This window comes from Squalius cephalus, assembly GCF_949319135.1.
Source record: "Squalius cephalus genome assembly, chromosome: 1".
Classification (NCBI taxonomy): Eukaryota; Metazoa; Chordata; class Actinopteri; order Cypriniformes; family Leuciscidae; genus Squalius; species Squalius cephalus.
The window spans coordinates 47747233-47767960 of record NC_137122.1 but is presented as its reverse complement, the minus strand read 5'-3'; the positions used below and the strand labels follow the sequence as shown (position 1 = coordinate 47767960).

The 20728-nt window shown below is 36.6% G+C and overlaps 3 protein-coding genes across 4 annotated transcripts in view; 1 reads left to right on the top strand and 2 right to left on the bottom strand.

Annotated features, from left to right (window-relative positions):
* LOC307159815 (SUMO-conjugating enzyme UBC9-like) overlaps positions 1–20728 on the bottom strand; it is an 84589-nt gene that overhangs the window by 32946 nt on the left and 30915 nt on the right. The window lies entirely within an intron of this gene.
* Positions 585–11015, bottom strand: napsa (napsin A aspartic peptidase). 2 transcript variants are annotated; one of them, XM_079873394.1, is made up of 9 exons: positions 10817–11015; positions 9340–9532; positions 9124–9247; positions 8916–9034; positions 7791–7990; positions 7135–7257; positions 6823–6967; positions 4319–4417; positions 585–1309 (listed from the first exon to the last, which is right to left on the bottom strand). In XM_079873394.1, the coding sequence occupies exons 1-9, from the start codon at positions 10882–10884 to the stop codon at positions 1148–1150; spliced, it is 1233 nt and encodes a 410-aa protein (XP_079729520.1). In that variant the 5' UTR covers positions 10885–11015; the 3' UTR covers positions 585–1147. The 2 variants fall into 2 exon arrangements, with proteins under 2 accessions (XP_079729520.1, XP_079729521.1); XM_079873395.1 differs by lacking the exon at positions 10817–11015 and adding an exon at positions 10466–10605.
* chadla (chondroadherin-like a) lies at positions 12191–20533 on the top strand. Its single transcript, XM_079884920.1, has 10 exons — positions 12191–12299; positions 14335–14519; positions 15503–15697; positions 15809–15964; positions 16566–16711; positions 16834–17072; positions 18207–18484; positions 18637–19329; positions 19489–19655; positions 19895–20533. The coding sequence occupies exons 2-10, from the start codon at positions 14364–14366 to the stop codon at positions 20241–20243; spliced, it is 2379 nt and encodes a 792-aa protein (XP_079741046.1). The 5' UTR covers positions 12191–12299; positions 14335–14363; the 3' UTR covers positions 20244–20533.

Sequence of the window (20728 nt, the reverse complement as noted above, 5' to 3'; positions counted from 1 at the left end):
AAATTAAATCAACTTCAGTGGTATGACAGAAGTTCAGCCAAAGGTAAATATTATAATCAACATTTGTTGCAGTTCTGTTCATGTTAGATGTATTTGAAATGGTGGCACATCTGAATGTTATGTCCTATAAATCATGTGATGGTCGTTTTGCAACATCTCAGGGAACAGACTGAAGATGACTGATACTATAAACTGTTTGAGGGTATAATAATCGCAGTATAGAGAACCCATGTTTCTTTCTGTAGGGTTGGAAATGCAGTCATTGAAATCTTAGAAATTCCTGCAAACAAACTGGACTATATATATAGTATATAAAGCTATTTGAGGAACTTCTAGAAATAAGATCTGGAAAACACCCCTGCTTGTACTGGTTTTCCCCACATTGGATTCAACAAATCACTAAATACTAAAACCCCCATCAGTCTAGTTCATTTTCAGACAACTCATTTATGGGAATGGCCTCTTTATGACATTTCCCTGTGTATTTACAAGACATTAACTTTCTAAAAGTTTTCAAAGTAAATACAACTGTTGACAGCCATCGAAATAAAATGCTTGAGCTGAACCCACACCAAACACGTAACTACAAACAAAACTTTATTTAACTCCAGGTTTGGAAGAACTTTTGCTACAATTTCTAGTTCAATGATTAGACAGTGATTATGAAACCAATCAGTCTTGGTCAGCTTTAACAGAAAGTTCACTTCAGTTTGATAAATCGAGTAAAATACACCAGTGTTGTTAACATTATCAAAATGATACACACATATACAGAAGTGAGGTGACAAAAGAAAACTCAAATACAAAAGTTACAAAACTAGAAATCTACCAGCCATGTAATCAGTCTTTATTAAATGTACTATTAATGGCTAAAGTATAAAATAAAGTATAAAATAAAAATGTATAGTTTGACTCAATCTATTGAAACTTAGTGCAAAATAAAAACACAAGGCAGCCTTCGAGGGGAAGTACAGAGAAACCCTATCTGAACAACTTTTAATCTTGATTTAATCTTGATCCAGGCATTTGTTCATTTGCTCACGTCAATGTTGCAATAAATTTAACAACTTAAAAACAAAACAAAAAAAACAGTGGTTTCTGTATAGCTAATGGTTCATTAGATCCAGTACCATAGCATAATCTCTGTTTACTTGGCAGGAGCAAAGCCCACGCGGTCCGCTTCCCTGTCAAACACAGTGTAGTAGCGGCCGATGAACACGTCTCCCAGAATCCACAGCGGCCCGGCGGGGGGCGGGATATCCATAGCCATAAATCCAGACAGACAAACACTCATACCCATATGAGTCACCTGAGAAGAGACAGAAATGAGGTCAATTGAGTTCAATAGTGCGCAACAGTCGGGTTCTGGAAGTAAAAAGAATTCCGATTGATTTTGAATGATAACCTTTTGAATGAAAAGATAGTCTTGATGAGTAGTTTTAGATTTCTTCATCGTTTTTAATTTGATTATGCTGTTCGCAATGCTTCGTGGGATTGTGGTTCTTTCCCTCAATAAAACCGGTAAGTACACAGTCTTGTGCCTTTGTCTTTTTGTCTGAATCAAAAACTTTTTTGCTTCAACTCAAACATTGCACTGTTGTGATTCACCTCATAGCTGTTTGGCTTGGTTCATAGGCTTATAACTCTTTAATGAAGACTTGAAGAATGAAAAAAAAACTTCTGGAACCAACTGAAATACTTGCGCTGAAAAAGAGGGCGGGCACTAATGCACTATATTATTTACTTAAAGTGTAACTTTGCCGTTTTTCAACCCCCTTTGTATTGTTACAAAGGTCAGTAGTACATGTAAATTAACTTTTTACTCATTCTCAGTGTTGCGAAGAAACCCAGAAATTCACGTTTATTTGTCAGCATAAGTCTGCATGTTGACGACTTTTGACAGCTCCAGGGATTTCATGAAAACTACAGATTATACTTCCGCATTTTTGAATCCCCACCCACAGACAACTGGATCGAGACAGGGATTATTAACAGAACAGCTATTATAAGGGTTATAAGGTTTATCACTGAAAGTTGTATAGCTTTCTTACCTGTACGCACTGAAAACCGAAAGTAACTCACTCCTGTTAAACGTTTACTCTTTGAATTCTTCCCAGAACCAATACAAGTCGACACCATTATGACAAAGTTTGCTAAGAAGTATTTCCTACTAAATCAAGGCTGTATTTGATTTCGGTAAGTGTATAGCAGACTGGTGGGAGTGGCCTTAAATGGCAACATGCCCAGTGCATTATGGGTGTTGAAGTTTTCCAAAAGTAAAGACAACAGCCTTTTTTCTCTGTGTGGACATCTTTTTTTATACCATAAGAGATTTAATAAATAAAGACAACAAGAATAAAAAGAAGAAAAACAATCCTGTGTCTGGTATCCGATAAATAATGGGTTTTGACTGTTAAAACATCCCAATGTCCAACGAATTCACAAACTGTTGGGGACCATGTCAGGTAGGCTAATATTAATACAATGCAAACAATTCTATTTTTTATGCAAATGAAATCCCTAGAGATAGATCGACGTTCTAATGAATAAAGACAATTGAAATATATTCATATTGAATGCTTTACAAATAATAAGATGTTCATAACAAAAGATTACAACATTACTCTTTGCATGAAAAATAGCGCTATGCCGTTCCGTTATCCAGAGAGCACTCGATCTCTATCTAGGAAGACTTTTCCCTTCTAAATATTTTAAAATTTAGTGTATAACCTAAAGTTAAACTTATAATCTCCAACGTTGTTGAGTGTTTTAGATGGTGTGAAAAGCAACTATAATGAACAAACATTTATTTGACTTGACAGAGACGTTATTAGTCATGTGAACCCATCTTTTCTTTCATTTTAATGTCATTTTTATTGTTTAAAATGTTTATATATTAGAATGATATAAAAATACAAAAATGGAATGGCATTATATCAATGGGAAATTACATGACAGATTAAAACAACTAAAACTCAACTAAATATGAATATCCTAATAACTATAGTGCAACTTTTGCATATCTATCATGTTACAGTGCTTTGTGTAAACTTATAATAATGGATTACAATAATACTATAATGGATAATAATAGCACTTATGTAAGCAGTGTTACTGGAGATAAAATAAAAAATGCATATCCAGTATTTTAAAATTACATACATCTTTAAAGCTGCCAGTAGGGAGAAAAACATGGGCCATAATGTAAAAGCTTTAATGTTTAAATTCATCCTCTATCTATAGACATTATGGATGGCCTGTCATACAGATTTTATAAAATAATGTAATTTGTGGATAATGTTAGAGGTAATCGCGCCCATGCGTGTTTAAACTTTCATGACGTAATCGAAACCTACTACAGTGCATACGTGTTAAAATGTCAACTACGTATTTGATATCAATTAAGTCATCGCGCTACAGGCTGCAGTGAGGACTTCTTGGTTTTCTCTAGTCAGGTAGCACAGATTTAAAAAATGTTTTTGCTTTTCTACAGTAATGGGTAGCAACGTTTTATTGAAAGCCCATTTTGCCAGCAGTGAAGTAGCTCTTCAATATTGCATTCAGTTCAGAAGAGATTTGACTAGATTCCAAACATAAAAGCAACAGAAAATGTGAATGATTATCACAAATTGAGATTCTGTGACAGATTATGAGGTTCTAGATTTAAACATGGTACAGAGTTACCCTACAATGTCCCTTTCCAACCTCAGCAGACTAAAAGGAAAACCCCAGCAGATTCTGTACCAGAATCTGATATTGCCAGCAGCCATATCACCCTGTAGCCCAAGACTGGTTGCCCACTGAAGCTAAGCAGGGCTAAGCCTGGTTAGTACATGGATAGGAGACTCCTGGGAAAAACCAGGTTGCTGCTGGAAGAGGTGTTAGTGAGGCCAGTAGGGGGCGCTCACCCTGTGGTCTGTGTGGGTCCTAACGCCCCAGTGTAGTGACGGGGACACTATACCATCAAAAGAGCATCGTCTTTCGGATGAGATGTTAAACCGAGGTCCTGACTCTCTGTGGTCATTAAAAGTCCCAGGATGTTTTTTGAAAGAGTAGTGGTGTAACCCCGGCATCCTGGCCAAATTTGCCCCATGGCCTCCTAATCATCCCCATATACTGATTGGCTTCATCACTGTCTCCTCTCCACCAATAAGCTGGTGTGTGGTGGGCGTTCTGGCGCAATATGGCTGCCGTCACATCATCCAGGTGGATGCTGCACATTGGTGGTAGTTGAGGAGATTCCCCCCTTCCATATGTGAAGCGCTTTGAGGACCCAGAAAAGCGCTACATAAATGTAACAAATTATTATTATTATTACCTTCAGAACATAGTCCTCTCCAGTTAAGTTGAGCATCTTCCCTCCCAGGCTGAGGGAAACAACGGGAAGTGATGGAATCTTCTTACAGTCAATCCAGTACTACAGAGGAAACACATTCAAATATTTACATTACGACTTCCTCACTTTATGCTAAAATAAATACATAAAATAAACAATTGAAAATATTAAGATAAAAAGTGTAAAAAAAAAAAAAAGTTTATGATGGTACATTTAAGACCTTTTTAAGAGAAAGTAGAGAAAATTTACGGAATAAATTAAAGGGAACTTAATACGTCAATATGTTCTCTAAATGTGAATGTCTAGGGAGAAAAACAGTTGTATTAGCAACACTTTACAGTTTAAAAATTTTACTTTACTTTTTTTCACTTTACGATTACTTTTGAATTAATTTTACAAATAAAGTTTGAATTGTTCTGCTTCCAACCGCTGGTGTATTTTGATCACACTGCACAAAAAGTGATTTTCTTCCTCAACAGAAGTCTTAAGATTCTTTAATCAAGATGCTCTTACTAGAGATACAAAATATGAAGTCTTGTTTTCTGTCAAATTGATCAAAATAAAATTTATGATTAAAACAAGACTAAATATCTGCCAAAAACTTAATTCAAAGGCAAGTTTGGATAGCTCATTGGCAGATATACGTTCTTGTTCTACGCATAAAAGCACTTAAAGGGATAGTTCACACAATTGTGTCATCATTTTTACAGATTTGGAACAACTTGAGTGCAAGTAAATTTCTTTGTTCTGTTGAAAACAAAGGAAGATATTTTGAAGAATGTGGGAAACTGAACAGTTCTGGGTATTTTTTTTTCCCTATGGAAGTCAATGGTGCCCCAAAGTGTCCTGGTTACTAACTTTCTTTAAAATAACTTCCTTTGTGTTCAGCAGATCAGAGAAATTTATACAGATTTGGAACAACTTGAGAGTGAGTAAATGATTTTTAGGTGAACTACTCCTTTTATTTTGTAAAAAAAATTTCAAAGTTCTTTTTACGCTTGCATCTCAAGTAAATGTATCTAAATTCAAAGATTTTTTGATATTTATATTGGAAAACAGGACACTTTTTTTTGCAATGCATGAAACATTTAATGCAACTCAAGATTTCAGCCCTGATTTCAGCCCTTTGTTTGCAAATTAAGACTTAAAAAAAAAAACTGCAGAAACCATATATATATGTATATATTATGTATGTATATATATATATATATATATATATATATATATATATATATATATATATATATATATATGTATGTATGTATGTATGTATGTATGTATATATATATATATATATATATATATTTATATTTATACTACAGGGCCGTTGAATGCTTGAATCTGATTGGTTGACGAACGTTCTAAGGTGTGCATTATTTTCAGGGAAACGCACAGCTAAAGTAGTTCCAGGCAGGTCTTGACCGCATTACAGTTCCATATCACTTCGCGTAGTTAACTGTAATAACGGAAAATAGGATACAATTCATAACAAGAAAAAACATTTAGCCCCATGCGCTTGATCTGGAATTTTCAATGTCTAGCTTCACAATCAATGGAAACATGCAGTTTAATTTGAATAAATAAAGTATATAGTCCTATCTATAATCAATAGAAAATTAAACTGAATATAGGCTAAATAAATGGATAGTCCTGCAGCACGGATTATTATTGCAGATAATATAACAAATAAATAATTATTGATAGGCCTACTTGTAAAAAGGGCTTTGTGTTTCATTTATTTGGCTTGTCTGTCATCTGTCAATAATAGAAAAAAAAGAATGAATTCGAATTAATTAAAAGGAATTGAATTAATAAATAAATAATAATATTGACGCACATGCTTTTCTGTCTCATTATTGCAACATCTCTCTTTAATAACTGCATAAAGCCGAGCCGAGGACACACTTAAGGCCGGTTATGAATGTAATTTGATACGTATGACTGATCATGCCCAAACGCGTGTTCAGCGCGTTCAGTCTGTGTTCAAAGTCGGTGTTTAAAATCTGCTGCAGTCGATGAAAACAGTCAGAGAATGTGTAAGCTAGTCGTGTGTCCCAGCATTAGTCTGCTATCAGAGGCTCAAACCTCCGTTACTAACTCTAAAATGACGTTTTGGAATTAGCAACGGAGGCATTGGATTAGATGCGTAAGAAATTAGTCCTACATACAAGAGCGTTTTAATGACAAAAACTTTACAAACGTCTTGAAATACATAATCTGAACAATGTTTCGAGGTGTGGTAACTGTAGTATAAGCGGAATAATTGACTTCAGGCCGTTGAATTATTAGAAAAATAATGCACACCCGAGGTGAACGGCCACTCCGCTTCGCGTCGTGACCGCATTACCACCTCGGGTGTGCATTATTTTTCTAATAATTCAACGGCCTGTCGTCAATTATTCCTTACATATATATGTATATATGTATATATATGTATATATATGTATATATATATATATATATATATGAGCTGGAGTTCTCCTCACCTCTCCCATAAGCAGTGGTATGGCTCCGATAGCTTTCTGCAGGGCCCGCACCTCTTGAACCGGCCCTGTGATCATTGATGTTCCCGTGTCAACAATTGCCTGGCATCCACTTTTGCAGAGGGTTAGAGTGCCACCTACCTGAACCCTGTAGGAAAACGACCAATATATGCAACGAGTTAATACAAATAGATTTTGTCTCAGTTTCCAACAATCATAGAGACTGAACCCCCAAAAATTGTTGATCAATCAAGTCTAAAACGAGGGCTAATCCTTGAGCAGAATCTTTGAAAAGCCACAGTCTTGGTCACATACTCATCCATCTTTATCTGCCAGTAGGCTTTTCGCGTGACGTTGACGTAATGCAGATCACCGTCGAAATACTGGTTGTCAAAACCTCCCAGCATCAGCTCACCTCCAACCTCACCTGCAGGGTCCCTGCACACAACATTTGTTCAAAATTTAGCATGTTCATTAAGCCAACTTTTAGGTTATTCACACCTTATAAAAGACATTTAGTCAGCAAAACCTGACGCACATACACACGTTTGTCACAAATCATTCAGTTAGTAAAAGAGGCTTTTTATACAGACAGAACAATCAACTATTGTGTGATAAATTGGCCATAACATGCGAGTGCGTTTTGGAAAGCAAGGAGGGGGTGGCACTGCTATGCAAGCAGTAATGAGTCATGCATTACCGTTTAACACAAGAATAAATACAATTCTTTCATGCTTAAGGTCAAACTATCAGTCTACATCTGTAGCCACATTCTTCAACGTTATAAAACTGAAATGGAGAAGAAAATAGAGGAACCTCAGATAAGGCAAACAAGATAATTTCCCTGTTCCTTCCCAAACTCTCCCATGTCAATATTAAATGTCCACCGATTGGCTAAAAGAATCTAAAATAAACAGTAAAATGAAACTTGAAATGGAGTAACAGGAGCCAAGAGCAGAAGCAAGCCTTACCGGTTGATATAAAAAGAGAAGATATTCTGGGGCAGGATTTTGGCAGCCATGGCTGTGTCAAACACTGGCGTAATCCCATCTACAGAAATGGCGGGGTATGCCATGCCCAGGACGCCATCAAAGCGTGCCACCACGAAAGTAATCCCAGGCTGCTTAACCGCCTCGGCAAACTGCTGGTCTGGCACCTTCAGCCCCGCCAACTACAGACAGAAGCGAATGAGAGGCCGTCATGTTGATGCATCAACTAGTGTTGTTATCGTTAACTATTAAAAATGTATTTCGGTATTTGGAATAAAGCTGAGATAAAAACAAATTCTACACTGCTAGTCAAAAAAAAGTTTTAAAATGCAATTTATTCCTGTGATGCAAAGTTGAATTTTTCAGCATCATTACTCCAGTCTTCAGTGTCACATGATCCTTCTGAAATCATTCTAATATGATGATTTGATGATCAAGAAACATTCATTATTATCAATGTTGAAAATATTGAGCCAATAATTAAGCACCAAAAAATTACTAAATCATGATTTTTGAAGGATCATGAGACACTGAAGACTGGAGTACATTTTAAAATGTATTAAAATAGAAAATGCACAATATTACTGTTTTACTGTATTTTAGATCAAATACATTCAGCCTTGGTGAGCAAAAGAGACTTCTTTAAAAAAAACAACGAAAAAACCCAAAACTTAATTATTTCAAACTTTTGACCGCCGGTGTAAATTTTAGATGAAAAAATTCAACTTAAATGAAAATGAAAAATGTTGCTTTGGCAACTAACTGAAATAAAATAAGTTGAAGTGCTAAAATTGCTAAAACTAAAACTAAAATAAAATATAAATGACAAAAGCATTAAAATGAAACCTGAAAATATACAAATAAAGCCAAGTTAATAAATATAACATTATACTACTACTTACTAAAATAAGATTGGCATCAGCAACTTCAACATTATTGGTTCGTTTCTAAAAGAGTTCAAAAGAACTCAAATTTTATTTTTGAACACAAAAATATCAGATTTCTTTGAGGACCTGTAATATAGTGTGGTATAATGGGTCAGTTTTATGATGCTTTTCTTGTTATTTTGACGTTTTTATAGCTTTCATGACAGAAGTCTATACTCACAGTGACTGTATCCTGACTGATGAAGCCAGAGAGACTCCCTCTGCCATACCGGATCGCGAACTCTGTGCCATTCTGAACATATGTGCTTGACTTCTTAGAGTTGTAGCGATGGTGCAACCCTGATAGACAGCAAGAGTAAAAGCACAAAGTTACTAAAGAAAACAAAAATCAAATACAGATCAATACAATCATTCAAAACACCACTCACAGCATGCTAAGTCCAGGAAGGAGCAATGGATAGATGGAACCCAGAGGTTGGATGATCCAGTGTCAAACAGCACAGTGAAGTCCTGAGGAGGAGTACCAATACTGATCACTCCAAAATACTGGGCCTGAAGAGGGAGAAAGGACAACCAGACTAATTATATTCTTTACGCAAGAACCAAAAGCATAAAACAAGGGATAGAATACCAGGTTCTCTTACATCCATGAAGTTGGTGAGTTTCTCTACAGGTGGTGGTAGAGGTGTTGTTTGCGGTGGTGCTGTTGTGGTTGTAGTAGGGATTGGAAATTTGACTTTGGAGGTTTTCTCTCTGGCCATGGATTTGAGCTCATCAATAGTCTTCCCATTGTCTGCCAACATGCGGCGCACAGTGCGCGTCTTGTGCAGAGGAATTCTAGAGATACAGCAGCGATAAAGCAATAAAGCACCTGAGCGTGTGCACCTGCTTCAAGTAGTTTATTGCATCTATAAAACAGTCACAATATGATTTTCCAAAGAGAATGTTACTAGTGCTTGTACGTGCCATCGTTACAAAGGCAATGCTACGTTTATGCTATATGGTCTCGTAGCGATTATTCCAACAAACAAAAATATGTTCCATGAACATTTTGCTAACATTCCCCTTAAGTTATAAAACTGAATGTTCTCTGAATGTTTTGAAACAAGTAGCCTAGTAACCCAGCAAACACAGAAAGTTCCCCCATTTGTTTTTTTGGGGGGAACCAAATAAGAACATTCTAGGAACGTTCACTGTAGGTTCTTTTTTTGCAACCTAATGAAAATTTTCCCAGAAGGTTATTTATAGAACTTATTTTATAACCTATAGAGAACCAGAACGTTCCCTGCAGGTGATTTTTTAGATTTTGTTTACGCTGAAATGTGCCATTTTTCATAATCTAGGCCAAAGTATATTTTGTAGTAGATACAGTTTATTAAAACCTGGATTAGATCAATCAAAATTATCTAATCATTTTACCAATATTTATACCATGGTTAATGGAAACATGAATCAGGACAATAATTAATAACACCGCGCGTTCGGCACTTTTATAAGCACTATTAAGTTCCCGTACGAACCGAATGGACTAATTATTTGCGCAACAGGACCGGTTTATTGACTTGTGCGTTGAGTTGTGCGGAGCAGGTTATGTTCAGACAGAGATGCTTCTATGGCTACTACTTGCATACCTTAAAAGTTACCTCCGTTTTTGAAACCGAAAGTTGATGTTATCCGATTACTTACCCTTAAACATACCCAGGTATAGGCCTGTCACATAACCTGCTTTCTGGAATACCCCCCAGTTCACACATGTTACTGTTTACTAACTTGTAGCAATACTCTGTCATGTGAGTTCAACTTCCTGGTCCAAAGCGCGAGCTGATGCTATAAAATAGCTTTTGCACAAAACGTCCTTAGAGCAGAACTGTTTATTGCAGCCAGACTAAACTGAAGAAATATAATGCGTGGGATCTGTTGATTGAAGATTCAATTTTATTGCAATAGCCAACAGATAAACTTCAATACTGTTAATGCGCAGAATCACCATGGGGCTGTTTACGTTTTTTTTTTTTGTAGCAAACTATTTCATGAATAGTTAGCCTACATATGTATGTAGCCTAAATATGTGCAGAACATTATGTGCTTACATCGATAAAAATAAAAGAAATTATGCATTACCTGATTATTGCTTGGCTGTCCTCAATTAACAGCCAAATTAAAAACGCGAAAATGTGAAAGCGATTCATTCTCTGATGTTTAAAAGAAACAAATAGTTTAACTTCAGATCCTGAAACAAATTCTATACTGAGGTACGCTTTTCCACCGCCGCCTCTTCACTGTGCGCAACTTATACATCCGCAAGTAGCCTAACTTTCGGAGAGCGTCGTGCAAGTTCGGGGGTTTCCGTTCTCCTTGAGCCTGATTGGCTAGCAGCATTCATGTAACACTACTATTGGGTAAAAGAACAAATCAATCAAGTTCAATTTCACACACCCGCGACCGCTTCCTCTGACTGACTGCCTGCTGAAATGTGGTGTAACTGGTTTACAATGACAGATCTTGTGTTTATGTTTTAGTAGGCTAGCCTATCTTTTAAATTTGCCTAGTTCGAAAGCATATAGGCTTCCAAATGAGCAACCATGACAAATTTAAATCTTTTCATTTCAGACAAACATTTCATCTTTGTTTCTAATCCAAGTAGGGTCATGTAAATAATTACAAAATATCCTTCCTCTTTTTCGTTTAACCAAAGGAGGAAGTGGAGTAGTCTAACCAACAAAATCTAAACCAAGATAAAAAATGTTTCCTCTTATTTGTATAAATGATAGCCTATATTAACGCAACATTACAAACAAACTCTTTTTTCTTTTAAAGACTTGACTTGTTAGCGTGGACCCTGAACTAGGCCCATACTGTACACCATTTTACGGGCAACAGCAACTATTTCTTCAGTCATTCAAAAGTAGCATGTAAGCTACCCATTTTGATGGAATTATAGGCCTACTTGTAATTTTTTCTCTCTCTCTCTTTTACTTCATTTTTTTATAGAGAGTTTTTTAAAAGTGATGGGTGAAGAATATATGAATACCGTAAAAACAGTTAATTGGTCAACAATTTTACTGTAAAAATTATATTTTCGAGTAGGCTAAAGGCAATGTTTTGGAATTTGCGGTAAAATAAAATAATTATGAAAACATGAAAAATGGTGCACAACAAGTAGGCTATATGCTATGCTTATATTATTTAGGCCCCCCACCCCCACACATACACACACACACACACACACACACAATCTGACGTCTGCGTTCCTCCGACGCGCCTCCTCTCCTCTCTCGCGCTCATCCCACTGAACTCAGCGTGCGGTATCTATCTATCTATCTATCTATCTATCTATCTATCTATCTATCTATCTATCTATCTATCTATCTATCTATCTATCTATATATCTATCTATCACTATGCACAGATACAGGTTTTGCGTCATGTTTAGTCGTAAGTTCAAAAACCTGTAATGGAAGTTAACACAAGAAAATATTTCCTCATCAAAGAACGGCTTGAGTTTGAAGGTAAACAGCTACTGATCCCATAACTTTTACCATCTGGGATTGTAGATAACTCGAAAGGATTTAGGAAAAATCACTAAGCAAGTGTTGTATCAGAGGTGAGTTTTTTTCCCCATTTATCTTTACATCGCTGAAATAATCATTTACAAATTAATATAAGTCCAATTAAAATGTTTTCCATCCTGATCAAGATAGGCTATAGGCATAGGCTACCACAATTATGGGTTAAAGGTTTGCATTCAGGATGAATTGGCATATGTATAAGATTTAAAAAATGGAAATGAGTAACAGTTCTTTGTCTTTCTACATCTCCATTCATTCACTAAAGGTTGGAGCCACTGTGAAATGTGGTACCACTGTGTTAATTTGAACAGGGCAGAATGGGATCAGAGGTCAAAATGCAAGAATTTATCGATGTTGCTTAAAAAATGTTTTGTGTGTTTTGGTTGAAATAAGAATAAAGCCTGGAAAATATTTGAAAGGACTGTAACACTGTTTGTTCTCATATTTATTTCGTTGATCACTACCATTTGGGGTCAGTATTTTTTTATTTTTTTATTAATACTTTGCATTAAATTGTGGCAGTAAAGATTTTTAAAAATTGTATCAAAAAATGATATTTCAAATAAATGCTGTTCTTTTGAACTTTCTATTCATCAAAGTGTCTTGAAAAAAGGATAACGGTTTCCATAAAAATATTAAGCATCACAACTTTTCAACATTGATAATAATAAGAAATGTTTCTTGAGCATCAAATTATTAGATATCAAATATTAGAATGATTTCTGAAGGATCATGTGACACTGAAGACTGGAGTAATGATGCTGAAAATCAGCTTTGAACACAGGAATAAATGATATTTATTACAATATATTCAAATAGAAAACAGTGATTTTTAAACTGTAGGAGAATTACAGTTCGACTAAAGAGACCAGTATGCTCAATGAAGACCAGGAGTCAAAGCTGAAGATAAAGTTCTCCACTCTTCCAAAGGCCGTTGAAAATGAGTTAGAGGATCCAGCCTGAAACTTAAGAGGATGGTAAACATTCTGTTCTTTATGCAACTGAGGTCATTTAAAGACATTATCTAGACACACTTTGTCCTTTAAGAAACTTTGGTAAGAGTCACAGGTGAGTCATAAATTCTGGAAGGACACTTCTCTTCTGGATTGGCATGGTCACATGCATCTAAAATAATAAACAAGTCCTGCAAGCACAATTAGATAAAATAGGCAATGCCTTTTCCCTTCAAAGCTGAGTTTTGTCAAGACTTCTCTGGAACATAACATGAAAACTCCATCTACACAGAGAATTGATACAAATGTACATATTTTAACATATACTGACCAATGGTGCTATAAATCCTAAAAAGAATTAGTGTGAATATGGGTTGGTGGACATGTAATGCGTTGTTGACCTTCATGACCTTAGACACAGTCGTCTTTATGTTTCTCATGCTGCTATCATGAGGACAGCAGAATAATATTAATAAGAATAAAGTTAAAACTGACAATTCTCTTTCTACAAAATATGACTCTTGAATAATTTGGTTGTATGAGCGAATTAATTCATTACAAAACAAGTGTTTTTATTCTCTGGAAGCCGGGCTAAATGAGTAAACCCTGCATTCCTGACATGACCAGACCCTCAGTCACTTCTCAGATACCGAATACAGACATTGCCTGTAACAGAAATACCAGAATAGATACACTGGTTTTAAGAAGACTATGATTTCCCATTAATTATACAATACAAGAAGAGGGGTTGAAAACCCACCCCTTCAAAATAATAATATTTTACAATATCTCAGTTTTTACATCAGTATTTTTACACATTTGTTAAATAAATGCAGCCTTGGCAAGCATACTTCTTTCAAAAGCATGTATTAACCTATACTAACCCCAAAACTTCTGAATAATTTTTCATTTTTATATAATGTATTACTTTGAGGAAATTTCATGTACACTACATATAAATGGACAGGCTAAATTTTTTTTTTACATGTGAAAGAATTGACCTACTACACCTGTATAGAAAATGTAACAAAAAAAACAAACATGGTACCATCTTGTCAGTGTGTATTTGCTCTTTCCATTATGTTCCAATGCAAATAATAATCATTTTCCATTGCAGCCCTTCAGTTGGAGAAGGTCACTGCCAAGATGCTGACAGTAGCATGTCTGCTTCTGTTTCTAATGAGCTCTGTGCCTGCGGGACAGACTGCGAAGTGTCCAGCCGCCTGCGTCTGTGACAACGCAAAGCTCACTGTGACGTGCGTAGGGAAGAACCTCACACACGTTCCACCTACTATAAACGAGGTCAGTGTGACTTTCCACATTTAATTACTACAATAGTAATTTCTCGCCAGAAATGACATCATAAGTGGAAAACGTTGATCAAAAATGTACATTTACACACAAAACTGACGACCAGCCGCAACTTTCAGATGCCATCTTTATTTTTCTAGCTCAACTGTCACAGAAAGAACAGGATTGTGGGAAATCAAAGGCAGCGAAGGATACATCTATGGGTTAGATGGAAGGATACATAAATGATCAGGAGACAGGAAGTGAAACTAACGTTGGCCTTGATTCCTCACGACCTTGGAATGCGTCCTCCGAAGGCAGCATTTATCAGTTTTTGGACTGATAAATGTCCAAAATGACAAAATGATAAATGGCGTGGCTGTAATAATCGCAATTCAATAACAAAGTCTTTAATAACAAAACTAAACTTGGAAATACACGGGAAGAATTCTCAGAAAACACAACCACATATAACGCAAATGAAACCAAACACTGAACATATTAAGGGCTTAAATACACAGGGGAAGACAATTAACTGGAACATAAACAGGTGTGTAACTAATCAGAAACCATGGAAACAAACAAGCAAAGGGAACACAGGCAAACAGGAACAGAACCAAACTAAAAATAAATAAAACAATGGGTGCGACTCAATCAGCTCCCTACTGGTATTTATGAACAACAGCTGAAATGATATCTTTCTGACATTATGATAAATACTTTGCTTGTTACATATATGTGCAACATATATTGTTATTATAGCTATATAGCTAATAACATAGCTTTATTGTAAAAGACATCTATCGCATGTGTGAGTTGGCTCACGTGATTTAAGTTTCGTGCTTCAGAACGTCAGCCATTGAGACAGCCCTTAAAATGGCCGACTTCAGACACACCCTAAACATATCCGTGACACGTATAAGATCTGTTTGCAACTTTATGAGCATGGGTATCAACATCTTCATATGCAGTATTTGTAATTTTCTTTCTCTCAGATCACATTAAAATTGGACCTGAAGAGGAATAATTTTAGGGAACTGGCTAAAAGTGCTTTCAAGCACACCCCCTACCTGACCCACATGAACCTGCAGGGATGCAGTATCCAGTCTGTACGAGAGGGGGCGTTCAGGGGACTTTCTCGTTTGGTGCAGCTTGACCTCACTAACAACAACATTGACATCCTCTACCAGGTTTGTGCCAGGTTCCTCCTTTGAGATTTTAGAATGATGAATGGCGCTATAATCTTTCTAAACCTGACTATTAGTGTGTTCTCATCTCTGTTCTCTCTCCCCGTCCTGTAGGAATCATTTGATGGTTTATCATCATTGAAGCAGTTGTATTTAGACCGGAACCGCATCGAAGAGATCCACCCTGGGGCGTTTGCTGCGTTAAACTCTTTAAACCTGCTCTCCCTCACTCATAACCAGCTGGTCTACCTCCCCAACATGGCATTCCAGGTACAGTAGTGTTCAAAAGTTTGGGGCCAGTAAGATTCACACACACACACACACACACACACACACACACACACACACACACACACACACACACACACACACACACACACACACACACACACACACAAAAGATTCTTTTGATTGTTCAGGATCCTGAAATCCTGAAAAAAAAATGTATCACTGTTTCCCACAAAATATTAAACAGCAATATATCAACATTAATGATAATAATAATAATAAATGTTTCTTGAGGATCAAATCATCATATTATTTCTGAAGGATCATGTGACACTGAAGACTGGAGTAATGATGCTGACAATTCAGCTTTGCATCCCCAGAATAAATTACATTTTAAAATGAAAGCCATATGAAATTGGAATAATATTTCACAATATTACTTAGTTTTACTGTATTTTGATCAAATAAATGTTGCCTTGTTGAGCACAAGATATCTTTCAAAAGCATTAAAAAATCTTACCAGTCCAATCTGAATTTATACTGGTTTTGATGGTTGGTTTTGGAAGGTTAATGTTATTTCCTTCTGTAGACCATTTTCAATCATTTTCTTCTGGAATAATTCCCAAATATCTGTGTCTTCCAGGGAATGTTAAATATCCAGTTGTTGCGTTTGAGTTATAACTCCCTAAATAATCTTGCGACAGAAGCCTTTGCTGGTCTTCTTGCACTTACGCATTTAAACCTGGACCATAATGAACTCCAGTACTTTCCTACCAAAACCATGACCAGGTAACACCCTCAACCACTGAATTTTATTTTATTTTGCCACAGAAATTGGCTAACAATATTAAATACTGTTGATGATGTTGGACATGCTCTGGTATACTCACTGTTCTCTCTTTATGTCTCAGATTAGTGGAGTTGACTCATCTAGATCTGAGCTTTAACCCCATGACATATCTGGTGGAGGAGAGCGTGTCAATGCCAAAACTCACACATCTGTCTTTGAACCACATGGCCCTGCAGGACCTGTCTGAGTCGGCTCTGTCTCTGTCTCCCTTTATATCTCACGTGGACCTGAGCTACAACCAGCTTCCTTACATACAGGCCCTCACAGGGCCCTCGCGGCTCACCAGCCTTAACCTCACCGGTAACCATGAATACAGCTTTGCCAGTGTTCTCTCAGTATTTACTTTGTTACCACACTATTTACTTTGTTACCACACTAACCTTTCAGTCAATATATTATATTGATATTTTAATATTTTTTACTCAACAAACATTTTTATTATCTTGTATTCTTATATAGACTATCCATCCATCCATCTATAAATGTAATCACCTAAAAAATATAAATATATGTAATTGAATTATATGCACTTTTATAATATTATAAATGTAATTTAATGACAATAATAATAATAAGAATATATTAAAAGTAATAATAATAATAATAACTGAATCATTGTTCATATTATTCCTAAATTATTTCCTTAAACTTCAGGTGAGCAGTGGTTCTTTAGAAATGCCACTGAACTAAATATAATAGTAATAATTATTATTATTAATTATTTAATTTAGTGGCATTTCTGAAGAACCACTGCTAAACCTTTTCCTACTCAAACTGTAGGAAACCGATGGAACTTTTTTAAAAAGTGTTTTTTTTTTTTATTCAAGTTATATTTGGCAATGTTCACATAGCAACAAAATATAGTTGTCAGTTCTTTATTTGAATCCTTAATATGGTTACCATTAATATAGAGCCCCTAGAATATAGCTGGCCTTCTGCATACATGGGTATCTGAGGGTAAAAATAAGAATAGCCTGATAAAACATCTGCTCTAACCTTTTAATATTCATATCCAAATGAGCTCAACTGGTGTTTTTTTATTGATTTTTTAAGTCTCAAACACCACTGCTTTGGCTCTGGGGGTCCAATATACTCATCTTTGATGACTATTCTGACTGTTTATTATAAATATTCCAAAACATTATTGTCCGGACCTCTGCTGGGAAGGAAATATAGTTGGAAGTTTAGTTGAATTATTTATCATAGATGTATTATTAATATTATTACAATTTTAATATGATATATTACAATATTTTATATTATTATTTATCTTTCAATTACATGGTTGTAATTCTGAAGAGCATGTGATTTATTAATTTAAAATATCTTATAATTCATAGATTTCAAAATCAGACTGCAAAGTCTCTCTCTCTCTCTCTCTCTCTCTCTCTCTCTCTCTCTCTCTCTCTCTCTCTCTCAATCACTGTCCCTCAGGGAACCCCATCAGATGTACATGTTTACTGCAAGGGCTGAAGACATGGGCGCTGCGCTCAGGAATCAAGCTCTACGGGGCCTGTGCTTGGCCGCCACACCTCTCAGATGAACCTCTAGAAAATGTTCAAGAACAAGACCTCCGCTGCAGACCACAGGATGAGCTGATGCTGGATGTGACTGAAAAAGAAGGAAACGAAGAAGATGGAGTGCGAGAGAAGACCGTGCCAACAGCCAAGCCAAAGAAAAAGAGCAAATGCCCAATGAATTGCCAGTGTGAGGTGAGAAAGGGCTGGAGAAGGGTGGAGGGAATCTTAGTTATTTATTCGTAATTTACTAGATTTCTTATTCTGGTCTGTTAGCATAACAACAAACCTAATCTAATCTACATATCTCTGTCTCACCCCATGCTCTCTTTACTCTCATTATCAAGGCTGCAGCTCAGTACGCTACATGTGAGCTCCGTGGTCACACTAAAGTGCCCACTGGTTTCGCTGGCAACACTCTTCTGCTTGACATGCGTGGCAACCATTTTCATTATCTACCTAGCAAGAGTTTCCCCGGCATCCCCAAGGTGGTGTCCCTTCATCTGGACGGCTGTAAGATCCATGAGATTGAGAGTGGAGCTTTCCAGGGCATGAAGGGGTTAATGTACCTCTACCTGTCTGACAACCAACTGTCCTCCCTGGATGCAAAAGCCTTTGAAGGTGCCCATGAGATCATGTACCTTCACCTAGAAGGCAATAAGCTCACTCAGTTTCCTTCTTCAGCTGCACTAGCTCACATTCCCAAACTCCTGGAGCTGCATCTGGAGAGAAACCTCATAGCTAAACTAGAGCCTTCCGGGCTCCTTTCCACAGTTCCTCAGCTGACAGGCCTCTACCTCAACAATAACACCATCGCAACCATAGTGCCAAAAGCTCTGGATCCGGCACCCAAGCTGGACCTCCTTCATCTTGGAGCTAATGTGCTAACGAAAGTGCCGAGTGATGCGCTAGGCCACGCCCCTCTTTTAACTGAGATCCGCCTCTCAGGGAATCCGATTCGCTGGATTGGGCCAAAAGCATTCCAGGCGGTGGCTGAAAGTCTAAAGCACCTGTACATTGATAAAATGGGTATTCAAAAGGTAGAGTAGATGCTGTGCTGTTTTAAATGACAAACTACACAAGATTTTTTATTGCATGCATTATTGAATGATAAAGAATCAACAGTTAATACTTGCTTTTACTAATCTCTGTAATGGACAATGTTCTCTCTCTTTCTTCTTTTTGGTTTGTGGTTGTAGATGAGCGTGAGGTCTCTGGCAGGGTTTGGTCCTGGTCTGCTGTCTTTGTCTCTGGAAGGGAATCAGTTAGAGGAGTTACCTGACCTTTCACCTCTAACTGGCCTTCAAAACCTCGCCCTCAACAAAAATCCACTAATGTGTGACTGCAAATTGCTACCATTTTATAGGTTAGATGCACACCAATGAAAATTAATATCTATCTATCTATCTATCTATCTATCTATCTATCTATCTATCTATCTATCTATCTATCTATCTGTCTATCTATCTATCTATCTATCTATCTATCTATCTATCTATCTATCTATCTATCTATCTATCTATCTATCTATCTATCTATCCATCCATCCATCCATCCATCCATCCATCCATCCATGTCTGTCTGTCTCAACTCTCTTTCTTTCAGGTGGTTGGAAAATGTGAGTCTGAAGGTTGAGGCTGTGTGCGGTTACCCCCGTGAGCTGCGAGGCCAGTCCGTGCTAGAGGCGGTCATCTTTAAGAACTGCTCTAAAGAAAATAATCATTCCTTCAATGAGACCTCCATCCCCACCACAGCCCCTAAACCCAACAAACCCAAACCCATGCAGATCAAAGCAAAGGCCAGACCCATTTCATCTGAACCTAATCCTAAACCAGCAAAGGCACCTAAGAAAAAGGAGTCTAACGAACTCAAACCAGTGCGAGCCCTGAAAACAACCAGGCCAAACAAGAAAAAAAGAGGAAGACAACCAAGGATTAAATTGTCAAGGAAATAAGCCATTGAGTTGCTTATTTAAACTAGCAGCAGTTAATTACTGTGTGGTAGTATTGCTGTCGATTTGGTTCACAGTAAAGCTAATAAAGATATAGTCACTTCTGTGTTTACATTCACTTATCATAAATTGTGCAATTTATTTGAGGGCAGAACAAAATTAATTTGTGTAATAATCCGTGAACCATTCCAGCAAATGCTGTTTAGGCATAGGCCTATGTCTTTATTCATAAAATGACTTTTTATAATATTGAGTGTGTGCATATTTAAATAAATCAACTTGTTTTGAATGTCCTTGCAATTCTATTTAAATGACATCTCATAATATGTAAAGGACGACAAAATGTCGATTATATCAACGTTCCTTTAAATACGGAAATATTTTGCTAATGCTACCATCTGGTTCCATGGTGTAATGGTTAGCACTCTGGACTCTGAATCCAGCGATCCGAGTTCAAATCTCGGTGGAACCTAATGTTTTCCATTTAC

What these genes read in the sequence shown, in the direction of transcription:
- napsa (XM_079873394.1), bottom strand. Translation starts at nt 10,884, where the DNA reads ATGAATCGCTTTCACATTTTCGCGTTTTTAATTTGGCTGTTAATTGAG. An exon ending in AACTCACCAACTTCATGGAT is followed by an intron (nt 9,248 to 9,339) that starts GTAAGAGAACCT and finishes CTCCCTCTTCAG; the next exon opens with GCCCAGTATTTTGGAGTGAT. An exon ending in GAGAGGACTATGTTCTGAAG is followed by an intron (nt 1,310 to 4,318) that starts GTAATAATAATA and finishes GTCTCTTCTCAG; the next exon opens with GTGACTCATATGGGTATGAG.
- chadla (XM_079884920.1), top strand. Translation starts at nt 14,364, where the DNA reads ATGCTGACAGTAGCATGTCTGCTTCTGTTTCTAATGAGCTCTGTGCCT. An exon ending in CACCAGCCTTAACCTCACCG is followed by an intron (nt 17,073 to 18,206) that starts GTAACCATGAAT and finishes ACTGTCCCTCAG; the next exon opens with GGAACCCCATCAGATGTACA. An exon ending in CAATGAATTGCCAGTGTGAG is followed by an intron (nt 18,485 to 18,636) that starts GTGAGAAAGGGC and finishes CTCATTATCAAG; the next exon opens with GCTGCAGCTCAGTACGCTAC.